Below are 18,140 nucleotides of genomic sequence, written 5' to 3'. Positions count from 1 at the left end.
TTGACTATTTTTTTTTTCTACCATTTGTTGTTATCATGACAAAAATGTTTTATATATATTTTTTCTGTTTCTCACAATTTAAAATGTAAACATACAGTTAGTACGATTAGAGTTATAAAAGTTTTTTTTTTTAATGCACTCTAAGAGACTGAATATAAAAAGAAAAGTTGATACAAATATGATATCTCCTGTTAAGATTAAATGCACTTTAATGTTATGATATTTGACTCAAATTGTAGAGAATTTAGCAACACAAGGGTTTAGATAATAAGCTGCGAATGCATAAAACATTAGGACTGAAGTATAATTTACATTAACTTCACTTATTAAATTGATTGATTTTCACAATATATTTTAAGACGGTGAAAATTATTTTAAAAGTATGCCAAGATGTTCTGAAAATTATATTCAAATATATATAATTTTTAATAATAATTAAACATAAAAACCAATTTCAATATAAAATTATCCGTGCAACCAAATTTATTTTTTTTGGGTCAACCCCCGAGCAACCAAATGTTAAGATATAACTGGATTGGTAAGCATGTAACCAACAAGGTCCACCTTTAAAAGGCCGAACACTAGTACATGACTATCAATGTCATGATATTAAAGCCATTTACTATATCAATAATTTTACAATAAATTGAAACAAAAACAACCGAGTTATAAGAAATATGGAACGCCTGTTCTGGGCCCTCTCATCTGATTGTTCTCCTCTGTCTCAGTGAAAAATTTAACTTCTCTTTCCTGTCACATGGCAATTATATTATTAAGTAGTTCCAAAACTAGCTACCGGTAAACAATGGAGACATGCAGGATTGCATTTATTATCCCTGGGCATCCCCAACACATTACAGAAAAAATGGAGCAATAGTTAACGGAAAATTTCTTCCAGGTAAAATACAAGATTAAATTTCATTACGATTTGATTGTAAATATCTTTCCAGAAATGAGAGATGTAAAAAGAGAAGGACCATTATATTATGAAGACCAAATGATGTAGTAACCGGGATTATCATGAGAATAGATTTAGACACAGCAAAAGCTTCAGACGACTCACCATATTTTCATTGAAACTCAGAATAGAAGCTACATTTCCACATCGGTAACAGTAATTAGGTGCAGACCACACCTGCAAAATTCCAAGGGCGACTCTATTGAACACTCAATATTCATGAGATTGGAAGTTACATAAAATTTAGATTTACTTTCACCTTAAGTCCTCATACTTTAATCTATTTATGATTTTGGTCTCTTTGTAGTTTTAATTCCAACCATGTTTTCATAGTTTCCATATTGTTAAAATTAAGTTCTTTTCCTACATTCCATCCAATATAGAAATGTAACTAAGATGTGACGAGTCATTATGCATTGACAAAGGAAAATGTACAAAATATTTAAATAAAAACATATAATATGTAAACAAAGCTACTTTTTGCTTTGTATTTCTATTTAGATTTTTTATATACTTTTTTCTTGTCATTATATACAAATTAATGTTACATCATACCTCTATTACATTTACATATATTATTGGATGGAATTTGAGGTAAGAAATGCTTAACTGTAAAAATTGTAAAAAAATGAAGACTAAATGCAAACAATTAGAATAAATAAGACTAACATCACATGTAGGCTAAAGTACGAAGATTAGAAGTGCAATTAAACTAAATTAATTTAATTCATACAAGAAACAACATACAGTTACAAGTCCTTTATCTTGGAACATATACTTGAGGCCTTCTTGAACGAGTTGGTGCGCTCGACAAACAAGATCAAGATTATTTATGTGATTGAACTGCATGAAAAAAATTCATTAGTAAGATTAAAACATAATATTCCATTTTAAAAGTAATTAACAACTTAATTACATTACCTCGGAAGTGACCCTGGATCCAAAAAGCCAACCTGCTCCACGGGGACTGACTGCCCATGTTTCAATATCTTCAGGATCACTCCACATTAGATCACAAAAAGGACCCTCGTGAGGAATTTCACAATTCCGTTCAATCACACGTATCTGCACTAAAAGTTTATTAATACCTTTTAACAAAGATACTTGATTATTCTCTTAGAGAACTAGCGAAAACAATATTCCATTTATACACAATAGAGTAGTGATTCTACTAACAATTAAGTGCTTGATTATTTTGGTTATTAAAAAAGTAAGGCAATTTTGTGCTCCGAACATATGTTTGACAAAATTTAAGAAGTAATTCAAACAAACTATCAAACGGTAGCATTGAAGGTTTTCTGAAGTCAAACGAAAAACATGAAATATACATGCATCAACTGTTCATTTTCCTCTATAAAGTCTAAAAAGCGCAGGAATCATGGGGAAGGGACCAGTAAACTAATTTAAAGAGACATTTCACATCATGAAAATTGAGTCAAGAAGAATCATAAATTCAGAAACATTCAAATATATAAATTGACTGTCCTTATGTTGTATCCACAGACAGGGCATGGATGGGCATTTAAAAGGATTGCATCATGGAGAAATGTGCACATTGATAATTGCATAATCTTTTGAAAATACATAATCAGACATCTGGACAAATAATATATCTGTGAAGCTAGAGTCTAAGTTTTAGAAATAATGTTTGATCAACAATTAAGGGAGCTAGAGGACCTGATCGATTGTTCGAATGTCAGGAGAGAGGCCACCATGAACACAAAGCACCTGCGTCAAACATAACATGTAGAAGACTTAATTTTGAGCAAGCACCATTCAAGCAGAAGCCAAATAAATTCGGTAAGCTATTCACCAAGATGCAAAAAGGCACGTGGGGTATAGAAAGACGGAGGGAGGGAGAGAGTAAAAGATATTTACTGTTCCATCAATAATAGCAGAAAGTGTTAGGTAGTCAAACACATCTGTACAATACCGCCAAGCATTGGCATTGCCATACTTCCTCTGGCATTCATCATAAAATCCATAGACCTAGCAAAACAGTAAATTACAAAATTAACATAAATCAGCATGACATTTTGGCATTTATGGTCTTAGCATTTCCACAATTCATATTTCCATTATGAAATCTAGCATTAGAAAGTCATAAATTGACATATTTTAAAACAGTAGTGGAGGAAAAAGAAAACAAAATGAGAATAATATCTCATAAGTCTCTTGACTCTCAAAACCACTGAATCAAATTAATAGTCAACAGACTTTTCATTTTATTACAGTTATCAATCCATCTATGGATAGGGGTCAGAATCCAAAATGGATTATCAGAAATAAGGTTTAGTACCACCACCACCACAGCTTATTTGCAATTTCCCTTGCCTATACCTCTTAGGGGCTTACCATCATGTACATCAACAAGAACTTTTCAACCAAGGTTGCATAATAATCTCTTTGCCAGGAAAATTCACTTGCTTTTTAATATATCCAATTACATATACTGGTAAATACTTTATTGTGGCCCTTGCATTTCCTGACATAATTCATGATTACTAAGAACTATACCTTTTATAATTAGAACCTGCGCACACTGATAGCAACTGAAAAATCAAGCAATATTTTATTGATTTATTATGCAATAGTTGTCCTCTGGTGATGATATTTAGGTGATACCAGTAATAGAGAATGAATGCAGTTACAAAAATTACAACAGTCTCAAACAGACCAAAAAACTGATAACCTAGTCCCAGTTCTTACTACTCAATTTATCCCTACCTCTTTCTGCTTTCCTGCCTCCCTCTCCTTTGCACTATTCCAAATCCAAGTGAAGGCCCCATGCTCCCTGCTGCCATACATGCAGCAGGTAACAAGTGATTACACCTTTCATAATTGCCCATGCAGGAATTAAATCACCTGCTGCAACCCCTTTTCTTTCTAAAGTAACTTTAGGGGCCTAAAATACACCAATGCAATGCTATTTTGTATATGGTCCATTTATTCATAACCTCAACTGTCAAATAATGATGATGCACATCACCGACAATCTAGAAATATCAAGTGAGCACATACTGTAAAAACCAAAAAAATTACACCTTTAGTCTTTAGGAGGCAAGGTAAAATATGTTGTTCTGCAATATCAAAGACAATTTTTACTCTTTGCCTTAAAGTGTAGAGTCTGTGGTCAGTGGTCATACTGGCCAAGAAAAAAAAATCAGGTAACCAAATCAATTAACGAAGCCCACCAAAGCCATCAACTATCAGAGGTCACATCCCTCTGCACAGACCTGGCTACTACTTACCTTATTCAATCTCAAATTTAAATGCACAGAAGACAAGAGCCTTAATGATTCATAAACTGATTAGTTTTCCTAGCCATTTTCATCCTAAACAACCATCCTCAAACTTTGATCACAATTTCAGAAAAATCTAATATTTGAGACATCTGCAATTATTGGTCCCTGAAAGTAAACCTACCTCAGTGAACTCAACAACACTAGCAATATTGAAAAATTAAGTAAGGTGGCATCACTACAATTAGCAAGCAGTTAAGTCATGTATATAATTACATTAATAACACTTAAGATTATAACTACCATGCTAGACTGACATGATTCAGAAATATTTTACAGACCCCTCCTCGGTTGCATAACCTGTTTGAATAAAAATATATAAAATTAAACAAGTTTAGAATAATTAATATCATGATTTCATTCACAAAGCGTACCTGGGTTAATTGTCTACTTTCATGATTTCCACGTAAAAGGGTAATATTAGCTGGGTATCTATGAAATTACAGAAATAAAAGGATGTGTAAATTTTAAAAGGAAAAAAGAAGTAAATAAGAATATGAGAATCACACAGCTGACTATAAAGCAAATGAAAGTGCAACAGGAATGAAATGCAGAAAAATACTTTATCATCGCCTAGCATTTGAAATTCAAACATGATCAATGAAATATACATGTTTACAACCACTAGGAAGTTGAAATCAACCACTGTTTACAGGTGCCATTTAAGCTGTTGTAGACAGTGTTCAGAGAACAGCCAAGTGAGCCGTCTATGTAACAGCTTGTGCCTTTAACAGATTTCACCAGTACAAATCACTTTTGGGAGTAAGCAGTGTGTTGGGACTTGGTATAACTTGTAAATATGTTTTAGGAAAAATTTGGAAGTCTCAAAATCAATTTTATTCTTTCCATGGAGAAGAAACCAATAATTGCATGAATGCCGTAAGCATCATTTATTAGTGATGTATAATCTAAATATTGTTCTTTTCTTGACAAGGCAAACTACTTTGACATAACCTGTTTGGTGAGCTGGAGTGAATATTCAACGTGTTCAGTGTCCTTCACCAACAGACAGTTTCTCATGGTTCATTTGAAAAGTTTTTTGGTTGGCAAGAGAGGTGTTTGCGGTTTTCTAGTGTCTTTGGTGGGAACAGAATGCCAGTGTCTCTTTGCCTCTAGATTTGCTTTGCAACTGAACTCTGTTAGCAGCTGCTCTCTGGTTCTCTATTTATGGCTGTTTCAAGGGAGTTTCTATCTCTCACATGCAGAGAAACTGAAAACCGTCACTGCATTCTTGATTATTTACATTTGACTGTTTTTTTCTCTGTTTCAGATGATATTTTATACTTCCAATTTTTTTTTTTCATTATTTGAAATTTGAATCTAAAGTTTCCTTGATTAATTAAAAAGAGAAAATAACCAAATAATTATCATCCATTATATTTAGTAGGAGTACCAATAAATAAAAAAATATCAGCAACCAAAAGATTTTGAAATGCAAGCTAAATTGTATATGGACTATGATAGGGACTCAAGCATCTGATTACAGAAAATGTGAATAGTTCTCAATTCCAATAAGAGAGACACAGCACAAAATAACCCTTGACACAAAATAAGTGTAGAAATACTGCTAGCACTTCAAGGGTTTGCTTCCACCCTTCCCAAACCTTACTTGCAATTTGCCTACCTCTCTGTCAGCTCTACCTCCTATCTAATGCTAACTGACACCCAGCTGTCCCCACACCAACTACCAAGTGCACAGGTTGGTTATATTTCAGATTCCCAAAATGAGTCATACATATTTCCTTCATTTCTTAAAAGAGACACAAGTCCTCTATTACCCTCCTTTTGTACACCACAGTACCAGGGGGTTAAACAGTCTAAATCCAAAAAAATTAAAACACAATTATAGTAGCTCCTAAGTAGGAGTTGAGTACAAAAAGAGAACAATAAATAAACTTCATATGGGAAGGACAAGCGCCATAGGAAAAAAAAAACTAAATAGAAGTAAACTATTTAAAACTAATACTTGATCATCCATCTGATAATTCAAAAAATAGCACCAGTAGCAAATGGATGTAAACTGTCCAAAGTCAAGCGTGCGAGCAATGAAAGAAAGTTTGGAAGTATCATAGGCATTTTGATATTATGGGAGAATAATAAACCAATAATCTTAAAACTCTTCTTAAATGCCTGCAAAGCTAGGAGAGATACCAAGTGATGATGATAACAGCGCATATAAAGCAGCAAGTCAAGAGTCAAGACAGGTGCAAGCATGCATGAAAAGAACATACCTAGCTTTTAGAAGTAAAAGGATGGTGAAAACTTCAAGACTATTGTAACCTCGATCAACAAAGTCTCCCTGCCATGCATTTAGGAAAACATAGAACTCCAAAAGGAGGTACCAAATCAACAAAGTTTAATGAACAAAAGTGTAGCAACTACCATAAAAATATAATTTGTCTCAGGCACATGGCCCCCGGTCTGGAAAAGTTTCATTAGATCATGGAATTGACCATGAATGTCACCACAAACAGTTACTGGACTATTGACAGGCTGCACATTGGACTCCTCAATAAGAATCTCTTTTACCTGAGGCATTTGAAAAAGAAAAAAATCGTTATGGCTCCAATAAAAATAAAAGAATATGCATTTGAAAATATTATTGTTTTCTGCAGGATTTCAGTATAAGGCTGAGCATCCCTTGCAACTTGAGTTGAGAATTAAGTTTGGCCCATGATTTGATGCAGTAATTAACTATGATATTTTCTTCACAGGCTACTAGAAGTGCCAATAGTCCAAACTCCGATTCACAGAACTATTGGCCACCGTTGTTGCATAGTAAAAGCTATTCAAAGTGATTAGGCGATTAGCATAAGAGAAAGAAAACAATTTATTGAAATACAGAAGAGAAACAATGCAAGAATTTAAAAAATCCAATTAACTTTGGTCCAAGAAAACCAAAGACTCAGATCAGATTCCTATGTTGTTTAAAATAAGGAAAGAACAGAGGCACGAGAGCGTTTTTGAGAGCGAAGAGGAAGAAGATACGTATTCGCAGAGAAGTTGAAGCTCGTCTTCGAGAAGATGTTGGCCATCTTTGACCATGGAGATCCACCGGTCCAAATCCATGTGTGTCCAGTGTTCACTATTCGTTTCGGTTTGGGCAACGAACGACGAAGAGCAGAGGCACGGGTTTGCTGTGTATGATGATAGGTTTGGTTTCGTTGAAAGGAGTCAACACATCTCAAACTACCTTTTGCTTCACACTGCTTTTTCCCAACATTAATTGAAAATACAAATCAAATATAAGTTGTTGCTGTTATTATTATTAAAATCATTTCACATTCTCTTCTATCTTTAAGTGATTTTATAGGTTCAATCCATTTTTAATTGTTAGTTAAATATTGGTTATTTAAATGTTCGAGCACTAAATTTTTGTTGTCTTTTCGTATTTATTATTGATTAGTTTCTTAATTAGTTATTATGATTATATGAGTCAAGCATTCTAATCCATGCAGAAGTGAAACGCTAAACAAACATTCTCTTATAAAATCAGGAATTAACATTAACTATTTGCAATGCTTGAGGATTTGTATTGTATATATTTTCTCTTTTCTTTTCTTGAAAATATAATTTGCAAACACGTATTATTAAATGAATTTAATTTAAATTATATAATTTTTATATTATCATTTAATTACAATTGGCACTTTAATAAATTATTTATTTTTTATAATAATTGATATAAGTTAAATATAAAATTTATAAAATTAGCGAATATATATATATATATATATATAACATTTATAATGTATTTTAATTAGTTAATAGTTTTTACATTACTAATACACACAAGTTCAACTTTTATTAAAGATGATAATAACATGTGGAACATATTTAGCAAGAATAGTAAGCTACTTGAAAAGAAAACTAATTTTGACCACGTTAACCTAAATGATTAAATAAAGATTATTTAATAAAATTATCTATTAAATCAATTGAGAAATATAGAATGACGTTAAAAAGTATGCTTCTATGATTTTTATATATATATATATATATATATATATATATATATTCTATTTTACTGGCAAAAATACAATTTTAAGTAATTATAGTTTAAAGTTTTTAATTAATTTTGAATTCTAATCATTTTTCAGAATAAAATGTTATACTGAAAAAAAGTTAAACTGTGTAATAACTGAAATAAATAGCATAATATTAAAAGAAGTGACACACAAATAATTTTATTAAAATAAAGATAAAAAAAATATAAGTTATATAAATTCAATTTTAAGATAAAAATGTTTTAAATTAGTAATGATGGAATTGATTTACTACAGAAGTAAGCCTTAGTTATTCATTTTACGTAATAATTTTTTTTTATGTACATTGAATTTTATTCTGCCGTTATTGTATATTTTTATGTTCATGAACACATATGTTAAATTTTAGATAAATTAAACATCTATAAATATACAATGTTATAGTTAATTTTTAATAAAAAAATAAATTATATTATATGTTATAATTTATTTAGGAATCAAATCATTTAAAAAAATTGTAAATAATTTTATTTATTAAATTTTTTAAAAATAGTAGTTAATTATAAAATATTTCATCTAACAAATTATTAAACACAATGAGTTAATTAAGACCTAGTATTAAAACAAGAGAATTCCGTTATAAATTAGTAAAATAAGTGTTTATTAAATATTTTTATTTTGAGATAAATAAATTTATAAAAAAATAAAATAAGTTATAAGCTAACTCAAATGCTTATCGAATATAGTTGTAATAACAATACCTGTGTTTAATAATTCTGTACACTAAAAAGGAATGTTTAAATAAACACATTTTTGAGTATATTATATTGTTAGTGTAAATTAACACAATGATTTTTATTATTAGTTCAATATAAAAATAAAAAATAAACCTTATAGAATATTATATATGATTATCTTTTAGTGCGTGCACGTGTTTGTACTCCATTGGCAGTTACGCTCGGCCACGAAGGCATAGAAAGAAGAGAAGGGTGAGGAAAAGGGTACCATATCCATAGCTTAGACTTAGCACTACGGTTTTAGTGTAGAAAGGAACAAGTATGAGTCTATGAGAGCAATGAACGCTTTTGTTCCTCTTCCTGTGCCAAAACAATAGATTTTAAAATAAAATATAAAAAAGAAAAGGAAAAAGAAAAAGAAAAAGAAAAAAGCGAGTAGATTAATAAATTACGAAAAAATAAAGTAATGGTACTTCAAAATCTCCGCTTACACTTCGGTCGCTTCCTCTGCGTTCCGCTAACCGTTACCGTTGTCCTCTCTTCCGCGATTTCTTTTCCTTCCGCCGCCGTATCCCTCTCTCATAATCATCACCACCGCCAGCACCGTCTCTTCGCTACCGAATCGCCGATGACTTCGCCGGTGCAGTCTCAGTCTCCGCTTCCTCCTGTGGCGAAGAAGGTGGAGCACGTGCTGGAGATGTTCGGCGACGTGAGGATCGACAACTACTATTGGCTCCGAGACGATTCCCGCTCCAATCCTGAAGTGCTCTCCTACCTCCGCCAGGAGAATGCCTACACCGATTCCATCATGTCCGGTGCGAATCCTATCTTTCTTTCGCCTTTCTTATTTTTTTGAGAACACTATCGGCTCAAGAATCGCAGTGTAGCACACTGTAAGCAAGTTTGGATTTACTTAGTATAAAGCAATAGTATAGGCAAACAGACCAGGTCTCGTTGAAGTAACATACAGTGATTTATCTGTGTATTTTGTTTTTATGCTTAAAAATGATACTGTTATGAATCGAAGATTGAGTAGAATAAGAAACTCAACGGTTCTCTCTCTCAAGTCTTAACATTTATGCACTAGTCTTTTGGGTTGACTACCTGTAGGCTAGATTAAGGTGCAATATCGACAAAAAGTATAGGGTGGCAATTTTATGAAAGCAAGGAAAATTACAAATAATATAATTTGCTCCATGTTTGTAGTGAATATATAAATAATATAATTTGCTCTATAGAAACTATGTCACCATCGGATGCATCCAGGTCTATATAGTTTCTTCTTCTAGTCAAGTTGGAGATTGATGGGTAATGAGTTGGATATAACCTTATTGGGCAGTCTTTTGTTCGCTTCGCATGCAATATATGGAAAGAAATCTTTGTTAAACGAAACAAACATAAAGAGAGTAAAAGCTCTATGGCTGCAAGGTGTAGAGTTAGGAATCCTGTTGCTGTATCTGTATAGTGCATACATGCCTACACACACTTTTCAAGGAAATCTCTTTAAATTACCAGAGAAAATTATGCACATTTTTTTAATTTTATAGAAACTAAGGAACTTGAAGATAAGCTTTTTTCTGAGATAAGAGGAAGGATTAAGGAGGATGATATCTCTGCACCCTTACGCAAAGGGCCTTATTACTATTACGAGAGAACTTTGGAAGGGAAGGAATATGTTCAACATTGTAGGCGCCTTATATCTGATAGCCAAAAGGTGCCATCTGTGTACGACACCATGCCCTCAGGACCTGAAGCTCCTCGGGAGCATGTAATTTTGGATGAGAATGTCAAGGCACAACATCACAAATACTACAGTATTGGTGCTTTTGAGGTTAGACCATCTCATTACTATGATTTTTTTTTCTGACTTTTGTCTGTTTTATTTCCTGGCTTCCATGTCCCAACATGATTTTATTTTATTTCAAACTTCATTTCTTTTCAGGTTAGCCCAAATAACAAGTTAGTAGCATATGCAGAAGACACCAAAGGAGATGAAATATATACTGTTTATGTCATTGATGCTGAGACTCAAGCTCCAATTGGAGAGCCCCTTGTTGGTGTAACAGCATACCTTGAATGGGCTGGAGATGATGCTTTAGTTTATATCACAATGGATGAGATTCTCAGGCCTGACAAGGTGGTTGATACTCCTTTATTCTCAGTATTGACATATTTGGTTCTTATGATTTATTTTTCAACAACAGAAGCAACAACCAGTGTCTTTTCCCCCACTTGGTGGAATCAGCTATATGAATCAAATGACACCATTGTGTTCTGGCCAAACTCCAAAACCACCTCTTCAGTGAGACCATTTAATTTTAGATCATGTTTATTGATTTCACTCCTCTTGATCTATCTCTACCTCTAAATATTGGACAATCTTCCATCTTATCAACACTTCTAATTGAAGCTTTCTTGGCCTTCTTCTCATATTTCCAAACCATCTTAGCTGCAGTCTACCAAATTCTCACATCCAAAACCACTGGATAGGCATTTTATATTTCGATCTGATGAGGAGTGAAATTGGCCAAATAGAATTAGAAGTTAATTTAGCCAGATAAAGATGCTGAAAACTGGAAGATGAGATTTGTGGTTACTGTGTGATTCAATGTGGCAGTGATGCTAAATGTTTTCTGCTTGATTCATTGTTAAGACACAAGGTTTTGATTGATTGAGATCTCAATTGTTTGTTTTTTCAAAGAAGAAAAATGCATTTTTAATTTAAAATTGTGCTTTTATCGTAAGTTAAAAATAGTAGTTTCTGAAAAAAAAAAAATCTATATCATAAAATTGCCTTTTCCCCCAAAGGCTGAAACAAGTGCCACGAGCAAGTATTGCTCCAACATGGCATCTGAATATACTTACAATGTTTACTTTGACATTTGTGCTGCAACCAATTTCCTTTTTGATGTCACATCTCTAGATCATTACACCTTTAATTGTCTACTTGTTATGCTAACGTCTTAAGTGATGTAGGCATGGTTTCATTTGTTGGGAACAGAGCAATCAAAGGATACTTGTCTTTATGTGGAAAAGGACAATACATTTTCTCTCGATCTTCAAGCTTCAGAGAGCAAGAAATATTTGTTTGTTGCATCAGAGAGTAAAAATACAAGATTCAATTTTTATCTGGATGTTTCCAAGCCTGAAGAGGGTCTTAAAGTTCTGACACCACGTGTGGATGGTATTGACACAAGTGTCAGCCATCGTGGAGATCATTTCTTTATTAAGAGGAGAAGTGATCAGTTTTTCAATTCAGAGGTTGTAGCTTGTGCTGTACATAACACGACCTCAACTATAGATCTTATTCCCCACAGGGAAAGGTAATTCAATTTCTGTATCATTGCTCAATTGCTTCATTCATTTTGGGCCATAATATTGAATGAATTATAATGATCTTGTGACTTGACTAGTGAATGTGGAGGTCATTGCATAGTGTGTTCAAGGATGTAAAATATCAGTGAAGCATTTGATGATTTGTTTTTTAACACAGTTTTAGATCCCATGAGATATGAGCAAGTAGTCAAGCATTTGATCCTTGCTATCCATGCTCTTCATAAATTAAATTTTAGGATGAGTTGAAATAAGCCTATCAAGCTTGTATGAGAGTTGGTTCTGGACAATTAACTTAAAAATCTGCAGGCCCATTTCCATTAACCCTATGTTGTGTTTTGTACCATTGCATTTTATAGTGAACTAATTTGCTGTCACATGATGATTCTTATCATCTCTTAGCATCCAAAACTGTTAACATGAATAAAATGTAAACAGTAGAAATTCTTGGAGAGCGTGTATCTTTCTCTTTCACCTAACTTACATGGAATTTTCTTTAGTGTTAAAATTCAGGAGATAAAACTTTTTAGTGATCATCTTGTTGCGTACGAGAGAGAAGATGGTCTACAAAAAATAACAGTTTATCACCTTCCACCTATTGGTGAACCACTAAAGAGCCTTGAAAGCGGTCAGGCGGTTAGTTTTATTGATCCAGTATACTCAGTGGAATCTTCAGAGTCAGAGTTTTCATCAAGTATTTTACGGTTTTCATATAGCTCATTGAGGACTCCCTCCTCTGTATATGATTATGACATGAAGGCAGGTGTTTCAGTTTTGAAGAAGATTGATTCGGTAAGTTAAATTAATTGGGTAGTTAAACTCCTAAGTTGTTCAATTTTGCATCTGGTCTTACTTCAGTTTTAAGCATTTGTTGTGTACATATCATGGTTATAATGTTATATGCAAGGCTTATAATTCTTGTTTGTTGAAGTGCTTCTTTCTGGTATCACATAAATTTGTTCTTTTGTTACGTTATGCATGACCTGTGTTTCTTAAAATTTTCATGCTTTCTGGATTTATAACTTGGTTTTTTCATTATTCCATGAGTGATTCTTTATTTCATATTTGAGTCATTATTTTCTTCTGTGTTTACTGATGTTTGATGGATTTGGAAAGACAGCATATGAAATGCTAAATTTTGACTTAAAATTTGAGGTGTGAAAAGTGAATGGAACTCTCGGAGTCTATGATGATGGTTGAGTTACCAATATTTTTGGAGTAATACATTAATTTGGTCCCTAAAATTATAATCACCAGTCATTTTAATCCCTAAAGTTTCAAAAATGAAATTTAATCCTTAAAATGAGTAATTGTCAATTATTTCTGTTCTTGACATTTGGTCTTGTCAATTTGATCCCTGACTTTGACAGCTATCATTCTTTTCAGTCCTTGACTCATGAGAAAAAATAATTTAGTCCCAAACTTGGGTATGCATCAGTATTGGGGACCAAAGTGATTGACAGCTATCAAATTTAAGGATTAATTGATGATGGTTGTCAAATTCTGAGACTAGATTGATTTGGTTCATAATCATAAGGACCAAATTGACCAGTGATGCCAATTTTAGGGACCGCATTGATTGATAATTGTTAAAGTCATGGACTAAATTTTGCTATATTTTTGTAATACGGGGGACATAATTGACGTGGTCTCAATTTTAATTTGAAGCGCTGGATTGATGTTTAATTCAACATTTTTAAAAGTGCAATCTGATCTAATATTCATGTTATTAGGGGTATGGTAAGTAGGGTGAACATGTAAAGCTAGGTTTGAAAAGGTGTTCGGTACTAATATGAATAATTAAGGTAATTGCTTCTATTGTTGTTGTAGGTTTTCTTCATTTTCTTGGGTCTTGTTTAATTATTCTCCGTGGCTGTATTGGTCCTATTTTGCTCAGGTTCTGGGAGGCTTTGATGCAACACGTTATGTCACTGAAAGGCAGTGGGCACGTGCTTCTGATGGAACTTTGATTCCCATATCAATTGTTTACCGAGAAGATCTTGTGAAACTTGATGGATCAGATCCATTACTACTTTATGGCTATGGGTCATATGAGGTAAAAGAAGAATAAAAGTTTATATGAATTAAATTGCATATAGAAATGCCAATTTTGAGTTCTATGCTCTGATTTTTAAATTGGATAATAGATAAAGTTGATGCTGCATCTCAATTAGTGTTCAATGCTCATTACCTGAAATTAGAAGGAAAAATCGTACTTCCAAATAGGATTGAAATTTTTTGTTCCTTTTTCTGCATCTGCTAAACACAAATTTTTAAATCTTATCAGAACTAAGACGTACTTTTATCTTTGTCTTATCTTGTTTTAGTGAGTGCAAGATGCTTTTATGCCTGAGCATCCTTTTTTATACTGCTCGGATTTTATTGACTGTTTCATCAATAGGTTTCTAAGTTCTTTGTGCCGTTAATTGTTCAATAAATATAGTGATTTATTTATTTTTATATTCCTTCTGATATATGGCAGTGGGCATTATTTGTTTGTCAGTCTGCTTCTTTGGTTATAAAGGTTTTCCATTCGTGAATCTGGTCTTTATCCTTTGAGCTTGTCTCCTAATTGTTCTAGAGTCTATAGTTTAGTGACCTCACATTTTCAACAGATATGCATAGATCCCAGTTTCAAGTCAGCAAGGCTTTCTTTGTTAGATCGAGGTTTTATATATGCAATAGCTCATATACGTGGAGGTGGTGAGATGGGGAGGCAGTGGTATGAGAATGGGAAGCTGTTGAAGAAAAGGAACACTTTCACTGATTTTATTGCATGTGCTGAGTATTTAATTGAAAAAAAATTCTGTTCTAAAGAAAGACTGTGCATTAATGGAAGAAGTGCTGGGGGTCTGCTAATTGGTGCAGTTCTTAATATGAGACCAGACTTATTCAAGGCTGCTGTTGCTGGAGTACCTTTTGTGGATGTTGTGACAACAATGCTTGATCCAACTATTCCTCTCACTACCTCAGAATGGGAGGTGATTTTTTTCTTTTAGTCTGCTATTCAATATTGAGACTTGAAAACAATTGAATATTGGTTAATTGGATTCTAGAAAGTAGATTTTCTCGGTTACATATTTTCAATGATTATGTCAATTAATTACAGCTGAAAGTAGAATGTGCTTATGGTTGTGCCCAGGAAGACTACGAAAATATCACTTTCAGTGAAAACGTAACTGTCAAAGATGCATTGGCATATATTTACCCAATGAATACTACCCTAAAAACATGTCTTTAGAGAAATTACTTCTACAAAAATTTTCTCATTATATACTCTAATCTTTTTCAACCATGTTGTGCACCCTGTCATTTTTCTTTGTTTTTTTTACGTGGTTCTTACCAGATCTTTTCTCCTTTCTAATTTTATCTCAGAAATATTGTTTTCCCTATTTGATTTATGCATGGTCACTACCTGATGTCCACGTGTTATATTTTTTGTTTTTCTAGGGCCTTAGGCCAGTAAAATTGTTTAAACATTTTTTCATATTATTTGTCAAAAAGATCTCAGTTAATAAGTATGAAGCTTTTTTTTATTGTGGTGCCAGCCATTCAGCTTTTATACTGTTATTAACAAGAGCATTATACAGCCACCGATATTATTCAGAGAACAGCGATTATTATAATTTTGTGGGTCTTTATTTCGTATGGGCTAATAAAATTCTTGAATTTCATTATTTAAGCAAGTTCACAGAATATCTATGATGCGATTTCTCTTGTTTTTCTTTTTGGCAAATGAGATGGTTTTCTTATGTTACTGCAGGAATGGGGTGATCCTAGGAAGGAGGATTTCTACTTCTACATGAAATCATATTCCCCCGTTGATAACGTGAGAACCTTATGGCTCTGCTTGATGGCCTGTAACCTTCATTAGCTATCATTGTTTTTCTGTCAGAGCAATTTTTTTTTCTGTCGTATGAAATGATTTCGGGGAATTGATATTTTTTAACGTTTCTCTCATTTATGCAGGTGAGGGCACAGAATTATCCACACATTCTTGTTACAGCTGGATTAAATGGTAAGCAAACCTATTCTTGTTTGAACTTCTAATATGTAAAGCATAAGCATTCTTTTTGTTCATTAATTACTTAGAATTTGGCTGGAAAATTATACTTTGATTTAACATGTGTTATGTTCACCTTGTTATCTGCTTGCGCATTCTGTAGACCCACGGGTTTTGTATTCTGAACCTGCAAAGTTTGTGGCAAAACTGAGGGATATGAAGACTGATGATAACATACTGCTGTTTAAATGCGAGCTTGGTGCTGGGCATTTTTCAAAGTCGGGAAGGTAATCTACTGGCAGTACCCGTGCAGTTATCAGTATTTTTAAATTGCGAGTCAAATTTTGAAATATAAATGATAATAATAAAATTATATAAAAGAAAATTATCACCGTTGTTAAAAACTATTGAAATAACATATTTTATGAAAAAAGAAAGAATAATGGAAGACATCCTCGTTAACAATGAGAAGATTATTTTATTGATTTTGTTAATATCAATATTCAAAACTAATTTTAAACAACTAAAAGTAGAACATTTTCTTGAGAAAAGAAAGAAATAATTTTTCAAACTTTATATTTTCAATGTAATAAATGCTTTATATCTCAAGAAAAACTTTCGATTTGGAGTTGGTTAGTATTAGATTTAAGAGTTGATGTTGATAAAACAGTTTTTTTTTAATAAAATCGTATTACTTTTTATGTTTGAAGTTAAATTTAAAGGTTGATGTTAATAAAATTGAAAATTTAAATGTATTTAAAATTTCATATATAAGAGTTGATAACTTAATGCTATTTGTTTTCAAATGCGTCTTATACTTGTTTCTCCGCTCTCTTGTTCTGGATACGGTTAGTTTAGGTTGGGGAAGATGGGAGTGTTTAGTTTAACGAAAGGGCAAGGGCCTGTGCTGATTTTCTAATTCTACGTACATCCTTTTAATAAGTAAAGTAATTTGTGCTAGAAAAACTATTTTTAACGCTCTCACTCATTTGTTAAAGTTTATTAAAAATTACAAAAACATAAGTAAAAAAACATTAAATTGGAAGATTGTGCCGCTAACATTTCTCTTTTTGTCAATGACCATGAAAGAGTCTGTCTAGTGTTGTATGAACCAGCTCCAAAGTTGTTTCCTAGTCATTTAAATGTAGAACCAGACTTCTTTAATATGAGTTTATCTCTAAGTGAAGGAATAAGAGGGTATTTATCGTAACGTGAGCTCGTTAAAATTTAACAATGATTGTACTCTTACTTGCTCACTTTAAAGATAACGAACCTTATTTATTAAATTGAATTAGAGTCCTGTAATTTCGTTTTTTGTTTTTAACATATTGCGTGTGGTTGTAGGTTTGAGAAGCTCCAGGAGGATGCCTTCACATATGTATTCATCCTGAAAGCTCTAAACTTAACTAGTCAGCTTTAATCTTGAGATGCAGTCAAGAGATGGACCCATTAGTACATCCATGGCTCGAGTGAGATCAACTGCGTATATACCCTGCCTCTGAGCTTATAATGGCAGTCGTTTGGGTGGTGTTGGGATTACATTGCCAACAAGTTCGGGAGAAACCTGCAGTTATCTTATTTACAATTCAGAAAGCATCCCATTGTCGCAATTCTGTTAGTAATTGATCTTATTAATGGAGGATGTGGCAGTTAAGGATGACACATTTGTGCGGTTTTGGATTTCATGCAATGGCTTATTTTTAAAAAAATGTCTGAATGTGTTACCATAGATTTGGATTAACAATAATATATGTCACAATATTTTTTGGTCTGTTATTGGCTCTCAAATGTTTGGAAGTCACATTAGATGCTCCGACTCTC

At 32.7% G+C, this 18,140-nt stretch overlaps 2 protein-coding genes across 3 annotated transcripts; one reads left to right on the top strand and one right to left on the bottom strand.

Moving 5' to 3' along the window:
* Positions 1–461: 461 nt before the first annotated feature.
* Positions 462–7,469, bottom strand: LOC113870781 (phytochrome-associated serine/threonine-protein phosphatase-like). 2 transcript variants are annotated; one of them, XM_027507240.1, is made up of 10 exons: positions 7,249–7,469; positions 6,643–6,789; positions 6,492–6,559; positions 4,635–4,692; positions 2,837–2,947; positions 2,636–2,686; positions 1,880–2,023; positions 1,706–1,801; positions 1,064–1,135; positions 462–750 (listed from the first exon to the last, which is right to left on the bottom strand). In XM_027507240.1, the coding sequence occupies exons 1-10, from the start codon at positions 7,327–7,329 to the stop codon at positions 667–669; spliced, it is 912 nt and encodes a 303-aa protein (XP_027363041.1). In that variant the 5' UTR covers positions 7,330–7,469; the 3' UTR covers positions 462–666. The 2 variants fall into 2 exon arrangements, with proteins under 2 accessions (XP_027363041.1, XP_027363042.1); XM_027507241.1 differs by lacking the exon at positions 2,636–2,686 and having other exon boundaries at positions 615–750.
* Positions 7,470–9,312: 1,843 nt separating this feature from the next.
* On the top strand, positions 9,313–18,140 carry LOC113872100 (protease 2). Its single transcript, XM_027509369.1, has 11 exons — positions 9,313–9,798; positions 10,531–10,814; positions 10,926–11,120; positions 11,960–12,306; positions 12,817–13,108; positions 14,214–14,372; positions 14,932–15,297; positions 16,080–16,145; positions 16,286–16,334; positions 16,483–16,606; positions 17,664–18,140. Exons 1-11 carry the CDS (start codon positions 9,450–9,452, stop codon positions 17,737–17,739), a joined length of 2,307 nt encoding a protein of 768 aa, XP_027365170.1. The 5' UTR covers positions 9,313–9,449; the 3' UTR covers positions 17,740–18,140.

This window comes from Abrus precatorius, unplaced genomic scaffold (assembly GCF_003935025.1).
Source record: "Abrus precatorius isolate BTA unplaced genomic scaffold, Abrus_2018 Scaffold7, whole genome shotgun sequence".
NCBI classification, from domain to species: Eukaryota; Viridiplantae; Streptophyta; class Magnoliopsida; order Fabales; family Fabaceae; genus Abrus; species Abrus precatorius.
The sequence above is the reverse complement of the archived record's forward strand: the minus strand, read 5'-3'. Positions and strand labels throughout refer to the sequence as shown.

What these genes read in the sequence shown, in the direction of transcription:
- LOC113872100 (XM_027509369.1), top strand. Translation starts at nt 9,450, where the DNA reads ATGGTACTTCAAAATCTCCGCTTACACTTCGGTCGCTTCCTCTGCGTT. An exon ending in CTTATTCCCCACAGGGAAAG is followed by an intron (nt 12,307 to 12,816) that starts GTAATTCAATTT and finishes AATTTTCTTTAG; the next exon opens with TGTTAAAATTCAGGAGATAA. An exon ending in ATGGCTATGGGTCATATGAG is followed by an intron (nt 14,373 to 14,931) that starts GTAAAAGAAGAA and finishes CATTTTCAACAG; the next exon opens with ATATGCATAGATCCCAGTTT.
- LOC113870781 (XM_027507240.1), bottom strand. Translation starts at nt 7,329, where the DNA reads ATGGATTTGGACCGGTGGATCTCCATGGTCAAAGATGGCCAACATCTT. An exon ending in AAAGTAGACAATTAACCCAG is followed by an intron (nt 2,948 to 4,634) that starts GTACGCTTTGTG and finishes CTGTTTTGCTAG; the next exon opens with GTCTATGGATTTTATGATGA. An exon ending in TGAGTTTCAATGAAAATATG is followed by an intron (nt 751 to 1,063) that starts GTGAGTCGTCTG and finishes GCCATGTGACAG; the next exon opens with GAAAGAGAAGTTAAATTTTT.